The 20026-nt window shown below is 40.3% G+C and overlaps 2 protein-coding genes and 1 long non-coding RNA gene across 3 annotated transcripts in view; 1 reads left to right on the top strand and 2 right to left on the bottom strand.

Moving 5' to 3' along the window:
• The window catches only part of si:dkey-117m1.4, a 20785-nt gene extending 17563 nt beyond the window's left edge, over nucleotides 1–3222 (bottom strand). Inside the window, exon 1 of the mRNA XM_034211686.1 lies at nucleotides 3070–3222. Coding sequence (XP_034067577.1) covers nucleotides 3070–3164 — 95 coding nt within the window. The 5' untranslated portion in view covers nucleotides 3165–3222. The remainder of the gene's footprint in view (nucleotides 1–3069) is intronic.
• Nucleotides 3223–10479: 7257 nt separating this feature from the next.
• cntf (ciliary neurotrophic factor) lies at nucleotides 10480–17446 on the bottom strand. The gene is made up of 3 exons (XM_034211551.1): nucleotides 17275–17446; nucleotides 14789–15100; nucleotides 10480–14697 (listed from the first exon to the last, which is right to left on the bottom strand). The coding sequence occupies exons 1-3, from the start codon at nucleotides 17392–17394 to the stop codon at nucleotides 14524–14526; spliced, it is 606 nt and encodes a 201-aa protein (XP_034067442.1). The 5' UTR covers nucleotides 17395–17446; the 3' UTR covers nucleotides 10480–14523.
• Nucleotides 17286–18500, top strand: LOC117543354. The gene is made up of 3 exons (XR_004568559.1): nucleotides 17286–17525; nucleotides 17626–17754; nucleotides 18391–18500. It is a non-coding gene; the product is annotated as an uncharacterized LOC117543354 (long non-coding RNA).
• Nucleotides 18501–20026: the final 1526 nt, after the last annotated feature.

The following is a 20026-nucleotide window of genomic DNA, read 5'->3' as shown; positions in this document are numbered from 1 at the left end:
ACACACACACACACACACACACACACACACACACACACACACACACACACACACACACACAAAACCTTGTGTCTGTCTACCCCCTTGACACACACACCTCCCTCTCTTACTGACTGCAGAACAAACACACACACACACACACACACACACACACACACACACACACACACACACACACACAGGGAGACAGACAGGCACACACACACACCTCTCCTTCCAGAACAAATACACACAAACAGAAAAGACACACACAAACACACACACAGCATATGCACTAGCAACCAAGCCTTATTTTTCAGTTTCCAAGACATACACACACACACACACACACACACACTCGCCGACACACACTCACCCTCCCCTTCTGTTTCCAAAGCTCTCTCTCACACACACTCTCTCACACTCTCTCTCACACACACACACACACACACACACACACACACACACACACACACACACACACACACACTCACACACACTCCCCTCTCTTTTCCTCTCTCACTCTCTTAAACAGATACACACACACTCACTCTTTTTGCCCTCTCTATCTCTCTGGAACACACTCTCCATCTACTCTCTTCTCAGAGATGCATACACACTCTGTTACATGCACACTCTCCTTCTTTTCGTCACACACACACACACACACACACACCTCAGTTTCTTGAAGACAGATACACACCCTTTCCTTTGCCACTTTCTACATTATTTCTACAGCATCATCTCTTGCACCCAAAAAATGATTTATTTACTTTTTTTTAACAAGACACGATTTACACAATCCCAACGATCACATACACACTCTCTCTTTACCAATCACACATTTGATTATTATTCCTTCAAACACACTAACACCCACACACAACTTGGTTACACATAAACACAGTTTTTCATGCTCACACACTCCTCCCATCCCTCTCACTCTTTCTCACACGCACACACACACACACCCACACACACACACCACACACACACACACACACACAAACAAACACTCACATTCCCTCCCCCACTCTCCTAACACACACGTATGCGCAAACACACTCTCCCCTCCCCTTCCCTGTGCCTCAAACACACTTCCTCTCTATCTCTGTCTCTCTCTCTCTCTCTCTCTCTCTCTCTCTCTAACACACACACACGCATAGACTTTTTATATGCTCCTTCACACGCACACACACACATATGTCCTTCACAGTCCCTCTTTCTCTTCTGCCTTAACAGTAAACACACCTTTATTCCACACACACACACACACACACACACACACACACACACTTAGTTTCTAATTTCTCTCTCTCTCTTCGTCACTTACACACACTAACAAACACAATAACAACCATACATGCATGCAAACACACGCACACTCTGAAAAACACATTTAAAAACACATTTTCCTGTCAAACGCACCCTGTCCTCCAACACACACTTACTTATTCTCTCAACCACACACACACACACACACACACACACACACACACACACACACACACACACACACACACACACACACACACACACACACACACACTCCTGTTCTCTTTGTCACACACTTCTTACACACTGTGCTCCCCCTCCCTCTCCCCATCTCTCTCACACACACACACACACACACACACACACACACACACACACACACACACACACACACACACACACACAACACACACACACACACACACACACACACACACACACACACACACACACACACACACACACACACACACACACACACACACACACACACACACACACACACACACACACACACACACACACACAGTGTCTGTCTCTGTCACGCACACTCTCTCCCCCTCCCAACCCTCTCTCACACACACACACAAACACACACTCCCTCCTCCTTCCTCTGCTCTAGCACACACACACACACACACACACACACACACACACACACACACACACACACACACACACACAACTCCCCCTCCCTCCCTCTGTTTTTCTCTCTCTCACACACACTCACACACACACACACACACACACACACACACACACACACACACACACACACCACTCCCCCTCCCTCCCTCCCTCCCTCTGTCTCTCTCTCTCTGACAAACACACACACACACAAGCAGAGGCACATACACACACACACACACACACTCCACCTCCCTCCCTTTCTCTCTCACACACACAGGCAGAGACACACACACACATACACCCACACACACACACACTCCACCTCCCTCCCTTTCTCTCTCACACACACAGGCAGAGACACACACACACACACACACACACACACACACACACACACACACACACATAGCTGCTCCTTTCTCTCTCACGCTCTCTCCCCCTCCCTGTGTGTGTGCTTTTCTCTCCTACTCTCACACAACCACACACATGCGCGCTCACACTACACGCCACTGCGAACGCGCACGGAGAGACATGCACGCACGCACGCACACACACACACACACACACACACACACACACACACACACACACACACACACACACACACACACACACACACACACACACACAGTATGTTCAATCTAACATCTCTATCAACTTTGAGATGATTAACAGTTGCATCGTGAGTTATGTTCCTGAAAACTTTTGTTTACAGTTGAATATAAGTTATAACACATTGTTAATAAACTCTCCGGTTCTCGGTTAACAAAATCAAGGTACATTTGGCGTGTTTGTTGTTAAAATAGTATGTATATAAACTTGTGTCATCCTGTCACTCAAAAATCACCATCAATAGGTGAATTCAGAAACACACATACATGCGCGCTCACATGTAGACGAACGCAAACTCGCGCACGCGCCTCTTTGGAGCTGCTTTTATAAAATGAAATCAACGTTCGGAACATAAGCTAGCATGAGACAACCAAGCGTCTTTCTCCCATGGTTCTTACGATTGGACTTGCTTAACATATAACGTATGTTTACAACTTTAGCTCCATCAAAACACCCTCACACAGCCTCCATGCGCGCACACACCCCCCGATTCTCGCTGTCATCGGGGAGGAAAACACTGTCATTAGGCAATGTTTCTCTAGTGTATTTGTCATTGTTCATTGACCCACTCACCCTCTCAGTGGCGGTGCCGGTTTGATGCCTTCTCCGCCGCTATCGAGAGTGTGTGTTTCCCGATAGTCGAAGAGTGAGCGTAGGGTGTCCGCCATGTTCACGCTGGTTTTCCGCCGCCGCTCCGTTCAGCCTCTCTCGCTTCTCTCCTGCCGCTCGTCTGGCTCACACCAAGGTTATTGCAGCCGCTACCACCGCGGCGAGGCAAAGAGGTGAGCGGTACGCGGCGGGAAGCGGAGTATCACCACAAGGTAGGATAGTGTGTCTTTTGAGTGAGTTGAAAACGAACAAAGCTTGGATTTATAAACAATTAGTTTGCATTGCCGCACCATTTGGCAACAAACATCGAGCTGTGAGGCACTTTTAGTAAATACTCTGTTGCTAGCCACCCCTACATAGGGAATGGACTCGCTCATCAAGCAGCTGAAAAAAAGTAGACCGTTTCAAGAAGAGTGATTAGCTCGCTAACTGAGTGAAGAAATAAAGGAAATAAAGTAGTGTCGAAGAGAAACATTCAGATAAAATTTGCTTTTTGAATAGAATCCCATTAAGGCTGACTGAAAAACATTCTCATCCACACTATACTGTGCCAGTTATAGATAAATATTCGTTATGATTTATTGAAAAAGTCTAATGTGTACACTGTGCTTTCTGTCTACAATATACGTGATAAAATCCTTTATTAATAATGTGTTTATGAAACAGATATTACAATTATTATATTTCAAAATCCAAGTTATATGGGCACAGACCTCCCAAATAACATCTATATGATCGGCTTTTTGACAACAAAAAGGTTCAGGAAATGTAACCACATTGTCTTTAACAATAGTACCCAACACCTTATATAAAACCACATTTTTTGTGTGTTGATATTGGTAGTTTATATCATAAACAGTTTTTTTCATTCTTCTAGTGGGAACTTACCAAATTAGATGGGTTCACATATAAAAACAGAGAACTCACCTTCATTATTGACATTGAGACAAACAAAAATGAAGGCTCTTTAGAGCCATATGACGTAAACAATTTATGATTAAAATCGTTAATTGTTATTTTATTTATTTCTGAAACATTTTGGACTGTTTATTTATTGTGTCTTAATTTATCTTATGTACATTGCCTTGTGTTTTTATGCTGCTGCAACGCAAACATTTCCCAAATTGGGATTAATAAAGTACTTATCTATCTATCTATTTATATATATATATATATATATATATCTAAAGGGGAAGCATAATTGTAATGATAAAATTATTTCTTTTAAAATACAAATCAATCATGATCCTATAGAAAATGTTTCCATCATCTCTTTTGTCATTGGATTATTGGGGGAGAAATCGATGACAAAACCTGTAATAATTGCACAGCCATTTTTTTTACATATATGCAAATGTAAAATCATAAACATAACAAGCACTTGTAATGTTTGGCTCTATGAAACCTGATGTACTTATATGATTCTGTTTTCTTCAAGGTTGTGTCTTCCTGGTCGAATGTAGTTATTGTAAGTCGCTTTGGATAAAAGCGTCAGCTAAATGCAATGTAATAATGTAACAAGGCTGCACAGAGCAGATCATCTTAATATAAAGAAAAATCTGCTTTTATTACTTGCTTTTAATGTATTCTATTGAAATCAGTCTTAAAACATTGTGATTTCTGTATTACTATAACCAGTCAAATAGTGCAAAATGTGTATTGATGATATATTTTATTATTTTTCCAAGGGTTCCAATTGTTATTGTTATTAGCTTAGTGTATAAACAACTGCTGCATAGTTGTCTTTCCCAACCAACATGAACTCAAATAAAGGTACTCAATATAAAACTACTGTAGCCTTACACATTTGTAAAGGTGCATACTGTCTTCATAACAGCAAATCACTAACATTTCAATGGAGCATTTTCAGTGAGTTTTAATTACACTTCCTATTTGCTCCCAATGGCAAATCTAAAGCCATAATGATGACAGAGTCAATTACACATGCAAAATAGCTCACTGTGAATTGTGGCTGTTGGTCACACTACTCCATAAATGCTCTGAAAGTTCCATTAATAATGCATAAAGAGGTTAACTATGAAGACGAGAGGAGAGAGAACATTTAAGGATATTAGCCATGTATTTAGATCAACAATATAATTCATGTTTTTTCTTCTTTTCATTACATTCCTTATATTCTGAGATCAGATCAAATAAGCCGCAAACATCCCTCGTATTTAAATTAGGCAGGAATTAGTCTGATGCCACTACAGTTGCTGTCTGGAACTAAGATTTCGAAGTGAGAAATGTTAAGTTCAACTCAGACACGTATTAAGTTGGTTAATCTCAGCTAGTGTTTTGTGTTTCCTGTCCATTTAGCATCATTTGCCATCTCAGGCTGGATATTTCTGAACTCATTATTAATAACACAATTACCCTTATAGAAATGCTCTCTAAGGGTACCGCAATATGACCTTGAGTTTTAAGACATCATGCACCAACATATCAATATAAATTTGATCCTGACAGTGGCACTAGGCAAAGGTCAGGGGATCACCAAGAATCATCACCTGGGGGACATAATTAACCATTCATAACTTTTTAGCAATCACACAATCTTGCTCCAGCCCAAAGTGGTCAGAGTATAGACAGACACTGATAATGGGTCAAAAGGACAACTTTGAGCCTAAAATTAAAATGCTACAATACCAAAACATTCTCACACAACACCAACTCATCATATTTATACACTTGGTCATCACTTGGTTGAGGGTAGTTTTTAAAACGTGCATTGTAATTCAATAGACATCAACAGATGGTTGATTTTGGGATTTCAGGAAAAATAATTTAGACACAGAGTGGGATAGAGTCAAAAATGCTTGGTTAGGTTAAGGAAAAGATCAGGGTTTGGTTTATAATAAGTATACGTTTTACATCAGTTAAGTTCATAAATTAAATAATGTGTGTCAGCATAGATGTTATTACTGAACAAGTACAGGTACGTTTTGGTGTGTAGTTTTAAAGACACTTGGTTAACTGCTGCCATTTATGCCCAGTAGATATAACCGCAACAGAGTAAAGTGACAAATGCTTTCGTCCAGGCAGTAAAATGTACCTATTTTTGTAAATAATCGAGATAGCTATTAAAGATCTGTGGAACAGTATTTTTGACATCTTTCTCAACTGAATTAATCCATTGCATTGTCCCACCCTAATAGGCAAAGAGATAATTAAAGGATGGCAGCTGTGTCTAGAAGAGAAAATCCTGTTACTGTTGTTTAGAAAGGATAAAAAAGTAGCCTACACTGTATGGGTCAAATCTGGCTCTACACCGTTGGGGGGCCTTGTATCAAAAGCGGGAGGGGTTATTTCAGCTTCCCAGTGTTCCAGAAAGGAAAGGCCTGTTCATTTTGTGCATAGACAATGGTGTCTGATTGGAATTTGGAGCCTTGGATAGACTTAAAACGCTTATGAATCATCAATTAAAACAATGAGCAGCTGGGCTAGAGATTATCCTTGAAAACATGACAAAGGTACAAGGCAGAGTTCAACAAACCCTGAACCGAATACGTGGAATAAAATAATACTTAAATTTAATTGTTGGGTTCTTGGTCTCTCTTGGATACATTCAACAGGGATGGCGCTGTTCTCTAAATCATGTTCTGAATTGACCACAGCTCTGTTAAGCCTCTTCTCAATAATACAGGTTATTGTAGTATTTAGAGAAATGTACACTGAAAATACAAAAACGTTGACTCAATTAAAGGTATTATGTCATCAAATATAACTGTATCAAATGAGTTCAAAGCAATAATATTAAGTTGAATCTAATATTTTACATTTAAACTTAATTGTATTGCTTTTAAGTCTGAATCTGTTGACATTTAATTTAAGTAATTATTTGTTTTTATTTTTGCAGTGTACCCCATCTATCATATTGAATTGTTCAACTTTTTTTAATGATTTAGCAAAAATGTAACTCCATTTCAGATTATTCAAACTCTGTTTCTTAACAATTAGATGCAAAAATGTAAAGTGTATGTTCTGATATGAGCAGCAGTCAACAGTAATTAAAACATTTGTTTCTAAAGTTCCCTTTTAACTGTTCTTTGCCTTCTACAGACTGAATGTTAGGGTACCTTGACCATCTTTGTTAAATGTGTCCCATCTGAGTTCCCTAGACAATAATACTAACTTTTTAGGGTAAGATACATTTAGATTTCACTATTTTCATTAACCCTCTTAGTCATACTTTTGAAGGAAAAAATCTCTGCTCCAGTCGAATAACAAAGAAATGATGTCCTTTCTGTCTTTTCCTAACCACTGTCTTGACTGGGATGTGATGTGAAACATGAAAGAGACAACTTTGATGCTAACAGAATCCGACTGTATCTACATTAGGCTGCAAGATTATTTAAGGTGGGTGTTATTGACCTAGGTCTGCTGTTGCTTTACATGTTGCTGCTGCAAGGAATTGTGGGAACCCATTATCTCCGTAAAGGATAGTCCGGTGAACCCTATGCTAAAGGAGAAAAGCAAAGCACCTTTCCTTAGCATTTAGATAATTAACTCTTACCATGGCTGTCACTTAGTTTAGGGTCATGTCACTCAGTAAGGAACTTTTCTAACAAAAAAGACAACTTGGTTGCAGCCGTTGAAATCTTTGATGGTACTGACAGCTGACCTAATCCATCTTTAATATCCAATCCCCTCATCATCTGTCAATAACTGTATATTACAGGCCATGACTTGGCACTGAAGCCAACATCAGCCTAAGTCTAGTCCTTTGTTTTTGAACACATGAAAAATATATGATTCAAACAAACAAGAGAATCTTTAACATACAGCCAGCTGTGCCTCAAGCACCTGTTAACCTGCATTGCTGAAAAACAGCCTTTGGCTGAAACTCACTTTAATATGCACTGTAAAGATAATAAATGATGAAGAACCTAAACTAGTGGAATATGGAACCACTTGAAAAATAGTGAAGACACATGTCCTGATACAAACAGGAGGAAGTAACTGTCATCAAGGAGCTTAGAAATGATGCTCGTCCGAGATAATACAAAAGCAGAAGGATGTGAGAGGAAATGTATGGAGATCTTGGAGCTGCTGAATGAGTTTGGTTTAATTGTAATTCTGCTCTGTTTGCGTGTGCACACTATCTTGAACACTTCATCACCCGCACCAATACCCTCAACACATGTGTGTATTTACGTACACAAAACTACACACACACAGACACACACACACACTCACAGACACATCCACACACAGCTACACAATCCTCAGTGCACATTTACAGCAACACAAAATTATACAGTCCTCACACACACACCCTCTTCCACAGCACACACACACACACACACACACACACACACACACACACACACACACACACACACACACACACACACACACACACACACACACACACACACACACACACACACACACACACAGCATTCATTTCCCTTTCATTCAGCACAGGCACATATTGTGCTGCTGTAACACACACACACACACACACACACACACACACACACACACACACACACACACACCATTTGCAGAGCTTGCTCCTAGCTCTCCTCACACACACACACACACACACACACACACACACACACACACACACACACACACACACACACACACACCCCTCCCCCTCTATCTCTGTCAGATATATACACACACACACACACACACACACACACACACGCACATACACACACACACAGCCACACAAACAAGTACACGCGCATTCCCTCCTACGCAGGCGCGTTCACACACACACAAACATGCACACACACACACACACACACACAACCTCTCTTTCCCTTTACACACACACACACACAGACACACACACACACACACACACACACACACACACACACACACACACACACACACACACACACACACACACACACACACACACACACACATCTCATGTACACCCCTCCCCCACTGTTACTCTCACACACGTACGTGTCCTCTCTCTCTCTTTCTCTTCCTTGCTCGCTCATTCACTCTCCCTCTCTCTCTCTCTCTTACACACACACACACACACACACACACACACACACACACACACACACACACACACACACAGGAACAAACACACACACACTCTATTGCTCTGCTTCTCTCACTCACACAGGAACAAACACACACACAGGAACACACACATTCACAGGCACACATTCACACACACATTCACACACACACACACACACACACACACACACACAGTCTCCTGCTTGCTCTTTCTCCCCTCCCTCTGTCTGTCTCTCTTTCTCTCTCTCACACACACACACACACACACACACACACACACACACACACACACACACACACACACACACACACACACACACACACACAGAGACACACAGAGACACACACACACATGCGCAAACACACAGAAACTCTTTCCTGCCCTCTCTCCCCTTCTCTTTTTTCATCTCTCTCAGTCACACATACACCCACGTGCACACGAATGCGCAAGCACACAGACACATGCGCACAAGCACACACAGAGACACACATACACTCATTTTCTCTCTGAGACTCTCTCACCCTGTAACACACATGCATATTTCCTCTCTTGCTCGCTACACACAGTCTCTCTCTTTTTCGGTGACACACACACACACACACACACACACACACACACACCTCCCCCCTCTTCCACAGGCATCCTGGCTGCCACTCCTTCCCTAACAACCACACACACAAACGAAAAGATGCACACACACACACACACACACACACACACACACACTCACACACACACAAACACATAAACAAACACACACACAGACACACACCCTTTTAAACACACACCCCAACCCTTTCGCTCAAACACACATCCTGTCTTTGCTTACAGTTAAACATAGACACACACACACACACACACACACACACACACACACACACACACACACACACACACACACACACACACACACACACACACACACACACACACACACACACACACACACACACACACACACACACACACACACACACACACACACACACAACAAATTATAATAACACTGCTAATATTCAAACACATTTTTCTCACATAATTTTTTCATGCACCAAATAGTCCAGTATTTACGCACACTAATCATCACCAACAGTTGTGAGACAACCTGTTTTTAAGTCACACATATACAAGAGACAACTCAAGTTAAAGCCAAGATCAATTTATTTCAACTCAAGAATCAAGACAATAATAAATACGTACACCACACCAAAGTTAAGGAAAAACAATAAAGACTGTACATTATTTTGATTATATACCCACAATGCATCGTGGTATTATTGTGTTCTTAAATAAAAAAACAATCATTGAGCTGTGTCCTGGTTGACCTTGTATTAATATTGTTTAAATATAACTGCTCTTGCTGGTCTATGCCTATAACGTTGTAAGCCCCTTTTAGACAAAAAAATCATTTGTGATGTGTACATTATCTGCCAATTTTAAGGGCATTGTTTTTTGTTTTAAGGTAACATTTGAAGTTTTCATCCATTTCTTTATTGATTCCTGATAAAATGTTATTTTCTCTTAAAGTAGTCCTACAAAGGTTTTTTACCATCATCGCAGCTTCATAGTCATCTCAGAGACTGAACCAATGTAAAATGTCTGCTTAATGACATTTGAACATGAGAACAAATATGTGCTTAAAGGCCAGAACGCAGCATCCAGGGTGAGGGTGGCAGGCAACATTTCGGATGGATCGGACAATTTGAAGTTGGTTCTAGAATCCAATCCCTAATTAAAACATAGTTTTAACATGAGATGGCACGGCTCTACTCAACTCAATTCGCCTTTTTTTGATTTTCCATTGGAAAAAGTTGTGGAAGGTACTAGGCAACACCTCATTACAGCTCACTTCACAGAGTGTAGACATTAATCTGTTTGGTTTTTGGCCAATGTTGCATTGAAATGATCTCAGACATTTAACAAGGTGTCGCTATGACAAATAGTTAACAATCCTGCCTACATTAGAGGGTAGAAAACGAAATAGAGAAAAGGACCAGGTAACAAGAGTGAGTTGAGTCGAGCCAAATTAGGCATTAGAGCGCTGTGATTTGAACGTGGACTACATTTTTAGTAGTAGCATTGCTCTATCCATCCTTATGTGTCCTGTAATGTGTGAATTAAGTTGAAGTTAAACTTTTCCACAGGTCTTATAAAAGTCAGAAAGATAGCTATATTACAGATGAGTTGCCTGAAAGGGGCTTTACTTGAAAACCTCTAGAGAAAATGGTTTTCATTCCAAAAGACAGATTACATTTGTCACACCAAGGATGATTTTGGACTACACTGATGCAAAAACAAAACAAAAATGTCTGCCCAAAGATCAAATCTAGATCTAGTGTCTGGTCTCTTGTGTCAACATTTTATCCAGGGAAAAAAGTATTTCCAGGAAGACAATAGTTGCACAGATAAAGCCACGTTTGCAGAATGAGGATTATTGCTGCTTGACTATAAACTCCAATGATAGACAGCAAAAGAGAAGAAAAAGAAATGAGACAAACTGTTGATCATACAGTCTCTAACATTTTAAAATCCCACCACTGTTGTGACAACTCTCACGAGTGTGGCAGTTTCCTACAGTATGATCACTGCTTATAGACAGATGCGATGGGAACCTAATCCTCTCTTTGTGCATTGCGCCATTTGTCTACAGCGAACTCTCTGCAATAGGGTCAAAAGCGAGGTCCCCTAGTGGTGCAGCAAACTACACTCGTAGAGAAGACACAAACAGTAAAAGTGTAAACGACTTGGGAAATAAATCAATAAATACCACAAACTTAAATAAAACATTTTATTTTCCAGGAATGTAATCCCCATACTGTAAATCCTGTAATCTAAAGGAAGAGGACTGACTTCAAATGGTTGTCTTGTGTATGTCAATCACTGATTGAGAGATCATGTGTGTGGTTCAAACTGAAAAACGGAGGGTTGAAATATGAAGCTATCGGAACCTGTAAGCACTCAGTTTCCCAGTAAAGCTACTAGGCTCCGAGGCTGCATTCAAACCAACAATAGCACTGCGTTAAAGATATGCAGCCTCATTCATGTCAGTGAGACCAATATGTTGGTCCAGTAGTCCCAGTCTTAGTGGAATACTTTGCAACAAGTACTGCCAAAATCTTCAATTTATTTCTCAGTTGTGTAAACAGAGAATAAAAAAGGTTCCGACATGAAAACTTTCCAAGGTTAAATGCGGCCACATACTATATAAAGTATTTTATTGTCTTGAAACCTTGACATTTATAAATGTGTAATTCAAACTGAACTCCATTTTTCATATTTCATCTTCTCTTATAGCACATATAGCTTCATGCTTGCATTTGTTTTCATTCGTTTTTGGTCAAATTTGGTCTATAATAACTCTTCTCTTTGACTATTCCTGGTCTGGGTCCAAAACAAAACTCAAAACAGAGAACAGAGCTAGACAATTATTTTGGAAAAATAAAACAAAAGTTGTATAAGATTGATGTGCTGTGTGGAACAAACATAGCTCATCATCTGAGCAGACGAAAAGGAGGAAATATAGTACATCGCAAACCCATACACAGAACATCAATGCAATATATGAGAAAATTCATTTACAGTATATCACATTAAAAGTGCTGCATCTGTGGTATTTAGGATGCCTTTGTGCTTTAGGAAGTCTTGTCATTCTTCATTTAATGCAAAACATGAACAGTAGCTCTTATTTTCTTAGGGTTTACATATCATCCTTAAAATGAATCAAGGCAACTCAGGTCAAACCACAGAAAGCATTCAGGTTGCTTTGCAGTAATAACATTCTGTTTCCAGAACCCTGAAAACAGTTTGGAGTACCCTTTATCAATCTCACAAAGATCTGTTTGTACTCCCAGTTTATTTACCAACAATGTATCAGCCTGTAACCTAGGAAATACATGCATGTGACAAGGCACAACCAAAAATACACTAAATCATTTCAAATCTGAAGCTAGTAGTAGTAGTAGTAGTAGTAGTAGTAGTAGTAGTAGTAGTAGTAGTAGTAGTAATAGTAGTAGTAGTAGATAACTAACAGGCATCCTGAAGACCATCTTTTGTAATAATTTCTCTGTTTTCTACTATTTACCAAGTTGCAACAAGTTAACTTAACAACTATGCATTTGTAATAGCACTGAAGCTTCAACTGCCCAGTAGATAGATACGGGATTATTTGTTATATTAACTATGAGCAGGCTGAATTCAGAGTGACCCATTAAAGATGTAATACATTGTTAATATAGACTGTTGCAATACAGAACATCATTTGTATGTTGCTCTTGTTGGGCTTGTAATCCTAACATGGAGATAAACATAATGTAACAGTGAAAATTGGCCTTTTCCATTTCACTATATGCATTAAACAATATTTGTTTTGCTTTTTTCAAACAATTAAATCCGTATCACAAATGAACAAAAGTAGTCACTTAAGTTGGCAGACTGCTACTATTGAAGTTGAATGTCTTCAACACTGCCTGCTTACAGTATGTGCCCATGTGCATGTCTATCAGTTTTGACTACTGATGTTGCATATCAATTGTTGCTTCCTAAAGTCTGTGACATAGCTTCAGTAAGTGCCATAAAAACATGATAAAACTAAAAGAACATATAATAACTTACTTAATACTTAAGTATTTACTGAGGTCAATCAAGAAAGAAAGACTGTATCAATGTAAACACTAGAGGGTGCTGTTGGACACATTTCCCCCCTTCATGCACTGAACATCCCCAGATAATAACTTATGTGGAATGATTTATAGCCTTTAAAACTACACAAATCAGAGCTACAGTCTCACCACGGGATGAATTCAAATGTTCTCATTATGATCTGAATGTGCCCCTTGCTCACTGTTTACTCTGTCAGCTGTAGTGAATCCTGGCCAGTATATTTATATTAAAAAAACTTCTGCAGTATCAAAGGAAAGCATGTACAGTATGTCGATGAAAGCAAGTGAGAAAACAATATTTCTATGCTTTTTGAGTTGCTGTTAATAAAATAAAATGTTCTTTCTCAATACCAAAACCAGAGAAAGAAAAAAGAAAGAAAGCTTTGTTCTTAACTCTGAATTGAATCTTATTTTTGCATTTCCCCTAACAAAGTAATCAATAAATAGAAGAAGTACAGACTCTGCATTACTTGTATCATAATTGTTGTTATCAGCTATGATAACAAGGTTTGCTCCGCACTCTGTCCCAAGCATCTGTTCATGTGAAGGTAGTCTCATGATCTATAAATACCCATCCCGCTCATCTCCCTGTAGGGATCTGTGTCTCACTCAGCTGGACATTTTCATATAAATACACCTTTCTCACTTTGGCCCGAGGCTGAACACCTTTCTTTATCTTGTTATTCCTAAACTCACCTTTTTCTTTCTGTCCCTATCCTCTTATTTGTCTTCTTCGCTCTCACACACTCCTGATGTCTATCTCCGAGTGCTTCTTGTGGTCCTGACTCTCGAGGTCCTCACTCGCTCCTTGGCTATCACCGAGGGCAGGGCTTCCAAGGTGGTGATGGCGGTCTTGGTCCAGTAGTCCACCTCTTTGAAGATCCGGTACACCCAAAGCTTCAGCTCAAACAGCGCAGTGGGACCGTCTAACTGCCAACACAATGGGGAGACATCACAAAGCTCTGCCTTAGTTTTTCTCTCATCACTCTCTCCATCACCACCAGTGGACATCAGCACCTACCTCTAATCCCTCCAAGCTGGGCGTCAGGAGCGCCGCGCCACCAGCAGTTTTTAGAAGTTCTCCGGTGCAGATCAAGAGATACGACAACCTGTCCTTCACCATCTTCCTCTGGGTCTCATAGTCACCCTTCTTCCCGCCGCCCAGCTCCTCCTCCTCTCTGGCGATGGCTCTCTCCAGCAGGCTGCGGCACTGCATCAGAGCTGAGTGGAGACGCCAGAGCTTGTCCCTGGTGTCCAGCTGCGAGGAAGGAGGAGCGACGGACACCAGGCGACCATCAACCAAAACATCAGCAGTGAAACTCTCCTTCTCTCTCTAGGGGGGAGAAAGACAACAGGGTGGGGGGAAATTAAAAACAGAAGGGAGATTTTTGGCAGGGATAGATACTGTAAAAGGGAAGAAAAGAGGGAGTTAGGAAGTCAAGTGCATAAGTGGAAGATTGAATAAGTACTAACATCACACTGACGACAGCCCTTTGGAAGAAATATTGAGCATAATTGTTTAGGAGGAAACAGGGATTTACTTCTGATGCAATAGGAATTCATCCAGCCTAAATCTTTTTGCCTCAAGGACAATATAGCAAACTCAGGAAAGCATGTTTCTTTAACAATGAGTGTATGCTCTGCCCAGTTCCAAGTATATCATGAAGTCAGAAGTAAACGTTTTAAACAAGGTACAAGTTAAAAATAACACTGAGGCAAAGAAAAAAACAGATCTGCCTGTAAAAGTCATCATCTTAATTACAACATCTTCAAAAACACATTAAAGGGCTTGTTCAACATTTTGGGAAATACACATTTTGATGGGAGTGGTATCAATCTTTTTATCTCTCTCTGCAAGTAGGCAAATAGACCTTTTGCAAAAATACCAAACCATTCACTTTACATTAATAATAATAATAATAACTTGAATTGATATAGCGCCTTTCATAACCTCAAGGTGGCTTTACAAAGAAACATACAAGGACAAGACATAGAGCTGCAATGGTTAGTCAACCAGTTTAATAATCGATGAATAATGTAATTCTTTTAAGCAATAATGTCAGAAAATGATGCTTATATTACTTTTTACAGCATATTAATTTCCATTTGGGTTTTGAACTAACTAAACAAGTTTTAAAGACTTTAAGAAAATGGGACAAAATTGTTTTAACTATTTTCTGAAATGTACGGTACAGCCACATTTGATAGACAGCATATAACAAGATAGCGTTGCTGCTCTCAGAGCTTACTTATGATCGGGCTGATTATGTTGACTAGCCACTTCTCAGAGATGACTGTAGCTGGCATCGACTCTGGTACTTAAGTGAGTTGTGAATCCCAGAGGCCTCCTTGTGACATTTTACTGAGGCGCTAATGTTGAACCCTGCTTGCAAGTTAGTACCAGTGTGACAGATTGGCCTAATGTGACCTGTGCGCTTCGAGAGTCTGGGGAATGTTTTACTGCTTCTGTGTTAATGTTGACTGCTCAAACTGAAGAGGCAATGTGATGAGGGCAGTTATGGATACCCCGCGAAGAAATACTGTAGTAAGAGACAATATTGTCATAGATCACTGGAAATTATGGTGATCAGGTAAATTATTTAGGGTAGGACAATGGGATGTCTCAAAAGTGTGTTTTTTTCCCCCAATGAATAGATAGAGCTGCAATGGATTAATGTGCCAAAAACTTCAATTTCTCACAGCCAAAGAGAGAAACCACAGAAGAGAAATGTACATAAATGATTGTATGACATGCTAAGACTTATCAAATCATGTCATGATGGGTTCACTGGAATGCATCTGTTGCTGGAGTTTAAGGGGGGGGCCGTCTTTTACATTAAAACTATGCCTGCAATGTCAGTGATGCAAACTGAGAATGAAAGAAGAAATTGAAGATAGATTAAAGAAAGGTCAAATCTTTGGAATGAAGTTATATGCCAGGCCGCTCCCTAGCTCCAAGCAACACTCATGAATAAAAGGATGAGGAAACCAACCAGGAAGTTTTAAAAACCCATAGTTCTCACACCTATAGTCAAAGAGACGCACAAGATAAAGGCTTCATGCCCAGGCATAGATGAGTTTGTGCCATAAAAACACCCACCTCTGTCATTCCAACCGAGTTAAGCCCCCTCCATTCTTCATTCTTACCCCCTGCTGTCCAACATTATTTGTCTTTCACACACACATGCACAAACTCATATCCTCTTATCTAGTTTTTGCATGTATCCTTTTTAATCATTCTTTATCCATATACTTCTCCAGAAACAGTCAAATGCACACACAAAGTAACAGGCACACTTGTCAGAGGACACACACAGAACATAGGCCTATATTAATTTTCCATTTAAACTTGGCCTACTTCTTTCTAACATACACACACACACACATACACACACACACACACACACACACACACACACACACACACACACACACACACACACACACACACACACACACACACTTGCAAGTATAGGCAATGGAAACTTAGGGCTCCTCTCTACTCACATAAAGTTCCAGTAAGATGGAGCACTCATATCGCAGCTGCTCGGCTATACTGGCGGCCCGGGCCACGGTGCTCCTGCTCACATCCGGCCCGGTCATACCTCTCGTCCTTCTGGCTGCCATGGGACCTCCAGCTGCCTCTACCCGGTAGACTCAACAAAAGCACACTTGTGGCAGGAAAGCAACAGGCTCCGTATTATACGCCCACGTACGCCTGCCTCATTCCCGGTCACCGTCACGCTCTCCGGACTCCGGTCAGTGCCGCGTTCATTAAGAACCAGAGCCAATTCACAGCTCCTCTTAGCTTTCGGTAAAACGAGTTTGTGTGCTCACTGTTTGTTACTTATGTTACAGAGATCGCGGCCAACTCTCCGCCCTTTCCTCCGGGAACCTGATGCCAGGCAGGAGGAATTTAACGGGACGAGCGGGGGCGGAGAGCAATAGGCTTATTGCTTGGACCATCTTTGTTCGCTATGGGAAAAAGTATTACAAGATCACAGCAAGTCCCTATAATTATTAGAAATAACGTTGACTGTCATTTATTTTTTATTTTGAAGAAGGCTATTTCTACCTAGGCTACTTGAATAGGATTACACTGTTTTGTGTTGTGTGTGCTTCAGTTTATAAAATATGATTTTTAATCTTAACAAAAGTGTATACGCACAATAACAAGTGTATTCTGCAAAAGGGACTCACTCACTTCGCGTACCGACTAAGACAAATAATGTGTATTATCTATGAAGTAGCTACTTCAGTATTTTCATTCAAGGTAGATCCGGAATACTGGTTCAACAACTGGTCTTACATCTATTCACTTTTTTGTATTTAAAAAAGCTTCAGCTAAATGTAATAATAGGCTACTTAATAAATGTATACTCTGTTTTTCTTTAGCATGTATGAGTCTATAACATTACGAATAATATTTAGGAATACAAAATCCCTCTTTGCAATGTTTACCAGCCATTTTAGTAATTCAACTGGAAACTATACAATATTGATAACATGAAACATTGTATTGTTCATTGTTAAGGGTTATTGTTCAAGCTTTTCTCATTGAACCCAGTATGAGAAAGAACTGTTGAATGTCATATGGGCCTGTTTTACTCTTTTTACCAACAGGTTGGTGTGTTCAAATGAAGCCTCATGAGATGAACCCTTTTGCGAACCTTCATCTCGCCATAGGACACTCAGAATATCTCAAAACATGAAAACTCACAAATATAATAAAGGAAATGAAAACATAAAAAGTCCTGTACCTTTGTGTGTTTCTTTCTCAGAGCAGCACTCAGAACATCGTTGTCCCCATTCACACAAAAAAGGTTGTTATTATATCGTAGCTACTTGTTATTTACATTTTTTTTTTTGTTGCAAAATTAACTTCCTTAATTCAATATTTTTTCGAATTATCTATCGAATATATGTTATATAACATTTTTTTTTTAAAAACAATTTATTTAATTTGTATCAGTTTTAGTAAAACTTTTTTGTTCATATTACATTTCGTTAATAGTTGGGCTTTCAATGTTTAAAACACATTTGTGGTCCAGAGGTCTAAATATTGGTTTTTCATGCAGGTGTTTGAGGTTCAACGCCCAATGGACGGACAACTTGTGTCTCATGCTATGCTGATGTTAACCCTCCTGTTGTGTTCGTTTCTCCCCCCCCCCCCTTACTTTGGTGTTCGCGGTCAAATTTGATTCGTGGGCGCGGAGCTCACCCTCATCTCAAGTCCAAAGCGATGTCCTGCTCTGAATAACCCTTTAGGCTTGTTTGAGACAAGCAAGACCTGCGCAGACCTGCGCAGTTGCGATCAACGTCTTGCTAGTGCGTTGCATGATGGTTAGTCATTTTGTCCGACTTGCTCTGGAGGCCCGCCCACATGAGACTTTGAAATCTCGCGGGACAAAGACGCCCGCAGCCTTGAGAGCGAGGCGAGGCGAGTTGGCGCAGTTGCTCTCCACCGGCTGCGGAAGCGAAATGCTTGATGGGAAACGGCTCGCTGGTATCTCGAGCTGAGCGCTCATTGGTGGTTTTTACCACGTGCTGGTGATGAAACTCTCCAATTGGCTGGCAAAATGTTGTTGTTGTTTTGTGTCAGTTTTACGTCGCCACTTCCATTCACATTTTTCATCATTGTTCCACAATATTTATCATCATGAAATGAATATCTATATATTTTATACTATACTTGCACTGCTTACCGTTTTCATACTTTATATATCTTAGCATATTCATACACACTGTTCATACTGCTCTCAGGCTGCTGTGTATATCTAGTGTATTCATACCCCTCACTGTTTATTCATCATTCAATTCATTCTATATGTTATTCTGTAGATTGTGTACATTACTTTTCACTTTACTGCTTGTTGCACCTGGTTAGAAGCTAAACTGCATTTCGTTGTCTCAGTACCTGTAATATGTGCAATAACAATAAAGTTGAATCTAATCTGGAGCAGGAACAAATGTATTTACTTAGTACATATCTGACATTAACGATTAAACACATGTGTGCATTCTTTATAAATGCAAACCGAGTCAAGCCGACTCCGGAGGTGGCGGTATGCACCTTAAAGTTGTTTGCAATCCGCCAAAAAACCGAGAGAAGAAGAAGAAGACGAAGCCGACTCCGAGCATGGACTCCGAGCTGTCCGACTTCAGGCGAGCTTTTTGAGTTTGAGACCTCCCCCGGCTGCGATCGGCTATTCTCGTCTACTTTCGAGGCGAGCCGCAACGCGTCTCAAACAAGCCTTTT

This window comes from Gymnodraco acuticeps, unplaced genomic scaffold, assembly GCF_902827175.1.
Source record: "Gymnodraco acuticeps unplaced genomic scaffold, fGymAcu1.1, whole genome shotgun sequence".
Classification (NCBI taxonomy): domain Eukaryota; kingdom Metazoa; phylum Chordata; class Actinopteri; order Perciformes; family Bathydraconidae; genus Gymnodraco; species Gymnodraco acuticeps.
The sequence above is the reverse complement of the archived record's forward strand: the minus strand, read 5'-3'. Positions and strand labels throughout refer to the sequence as shown.

Excerpts from the sequence above, each read along its gene's own strand:
- cntf (XM_034211551.1), bottom strand. The coding sequence starts at position 17,394 with ATGGCAGCCAGAAGGACGAGAGGTATGACCGGGCCGGATGTGAGCAGG. Across the intron at positions 15,101-17,274 it reads CCATCTTACTGGAACTTTAT|AGAGAGAAGGAGAGTTTCAC; the intron begins GTGAGTAGAGAG and ends TCTCCCCCCTAG. Across the intron at positions 14,698-14,788 it reads CCAGCTTGGAGGGATTAGAG|TTAGACGGTCCCACTGCGCT; the intron begins GTAGGTGCTGAT and ends TTGTGTTGGCAG.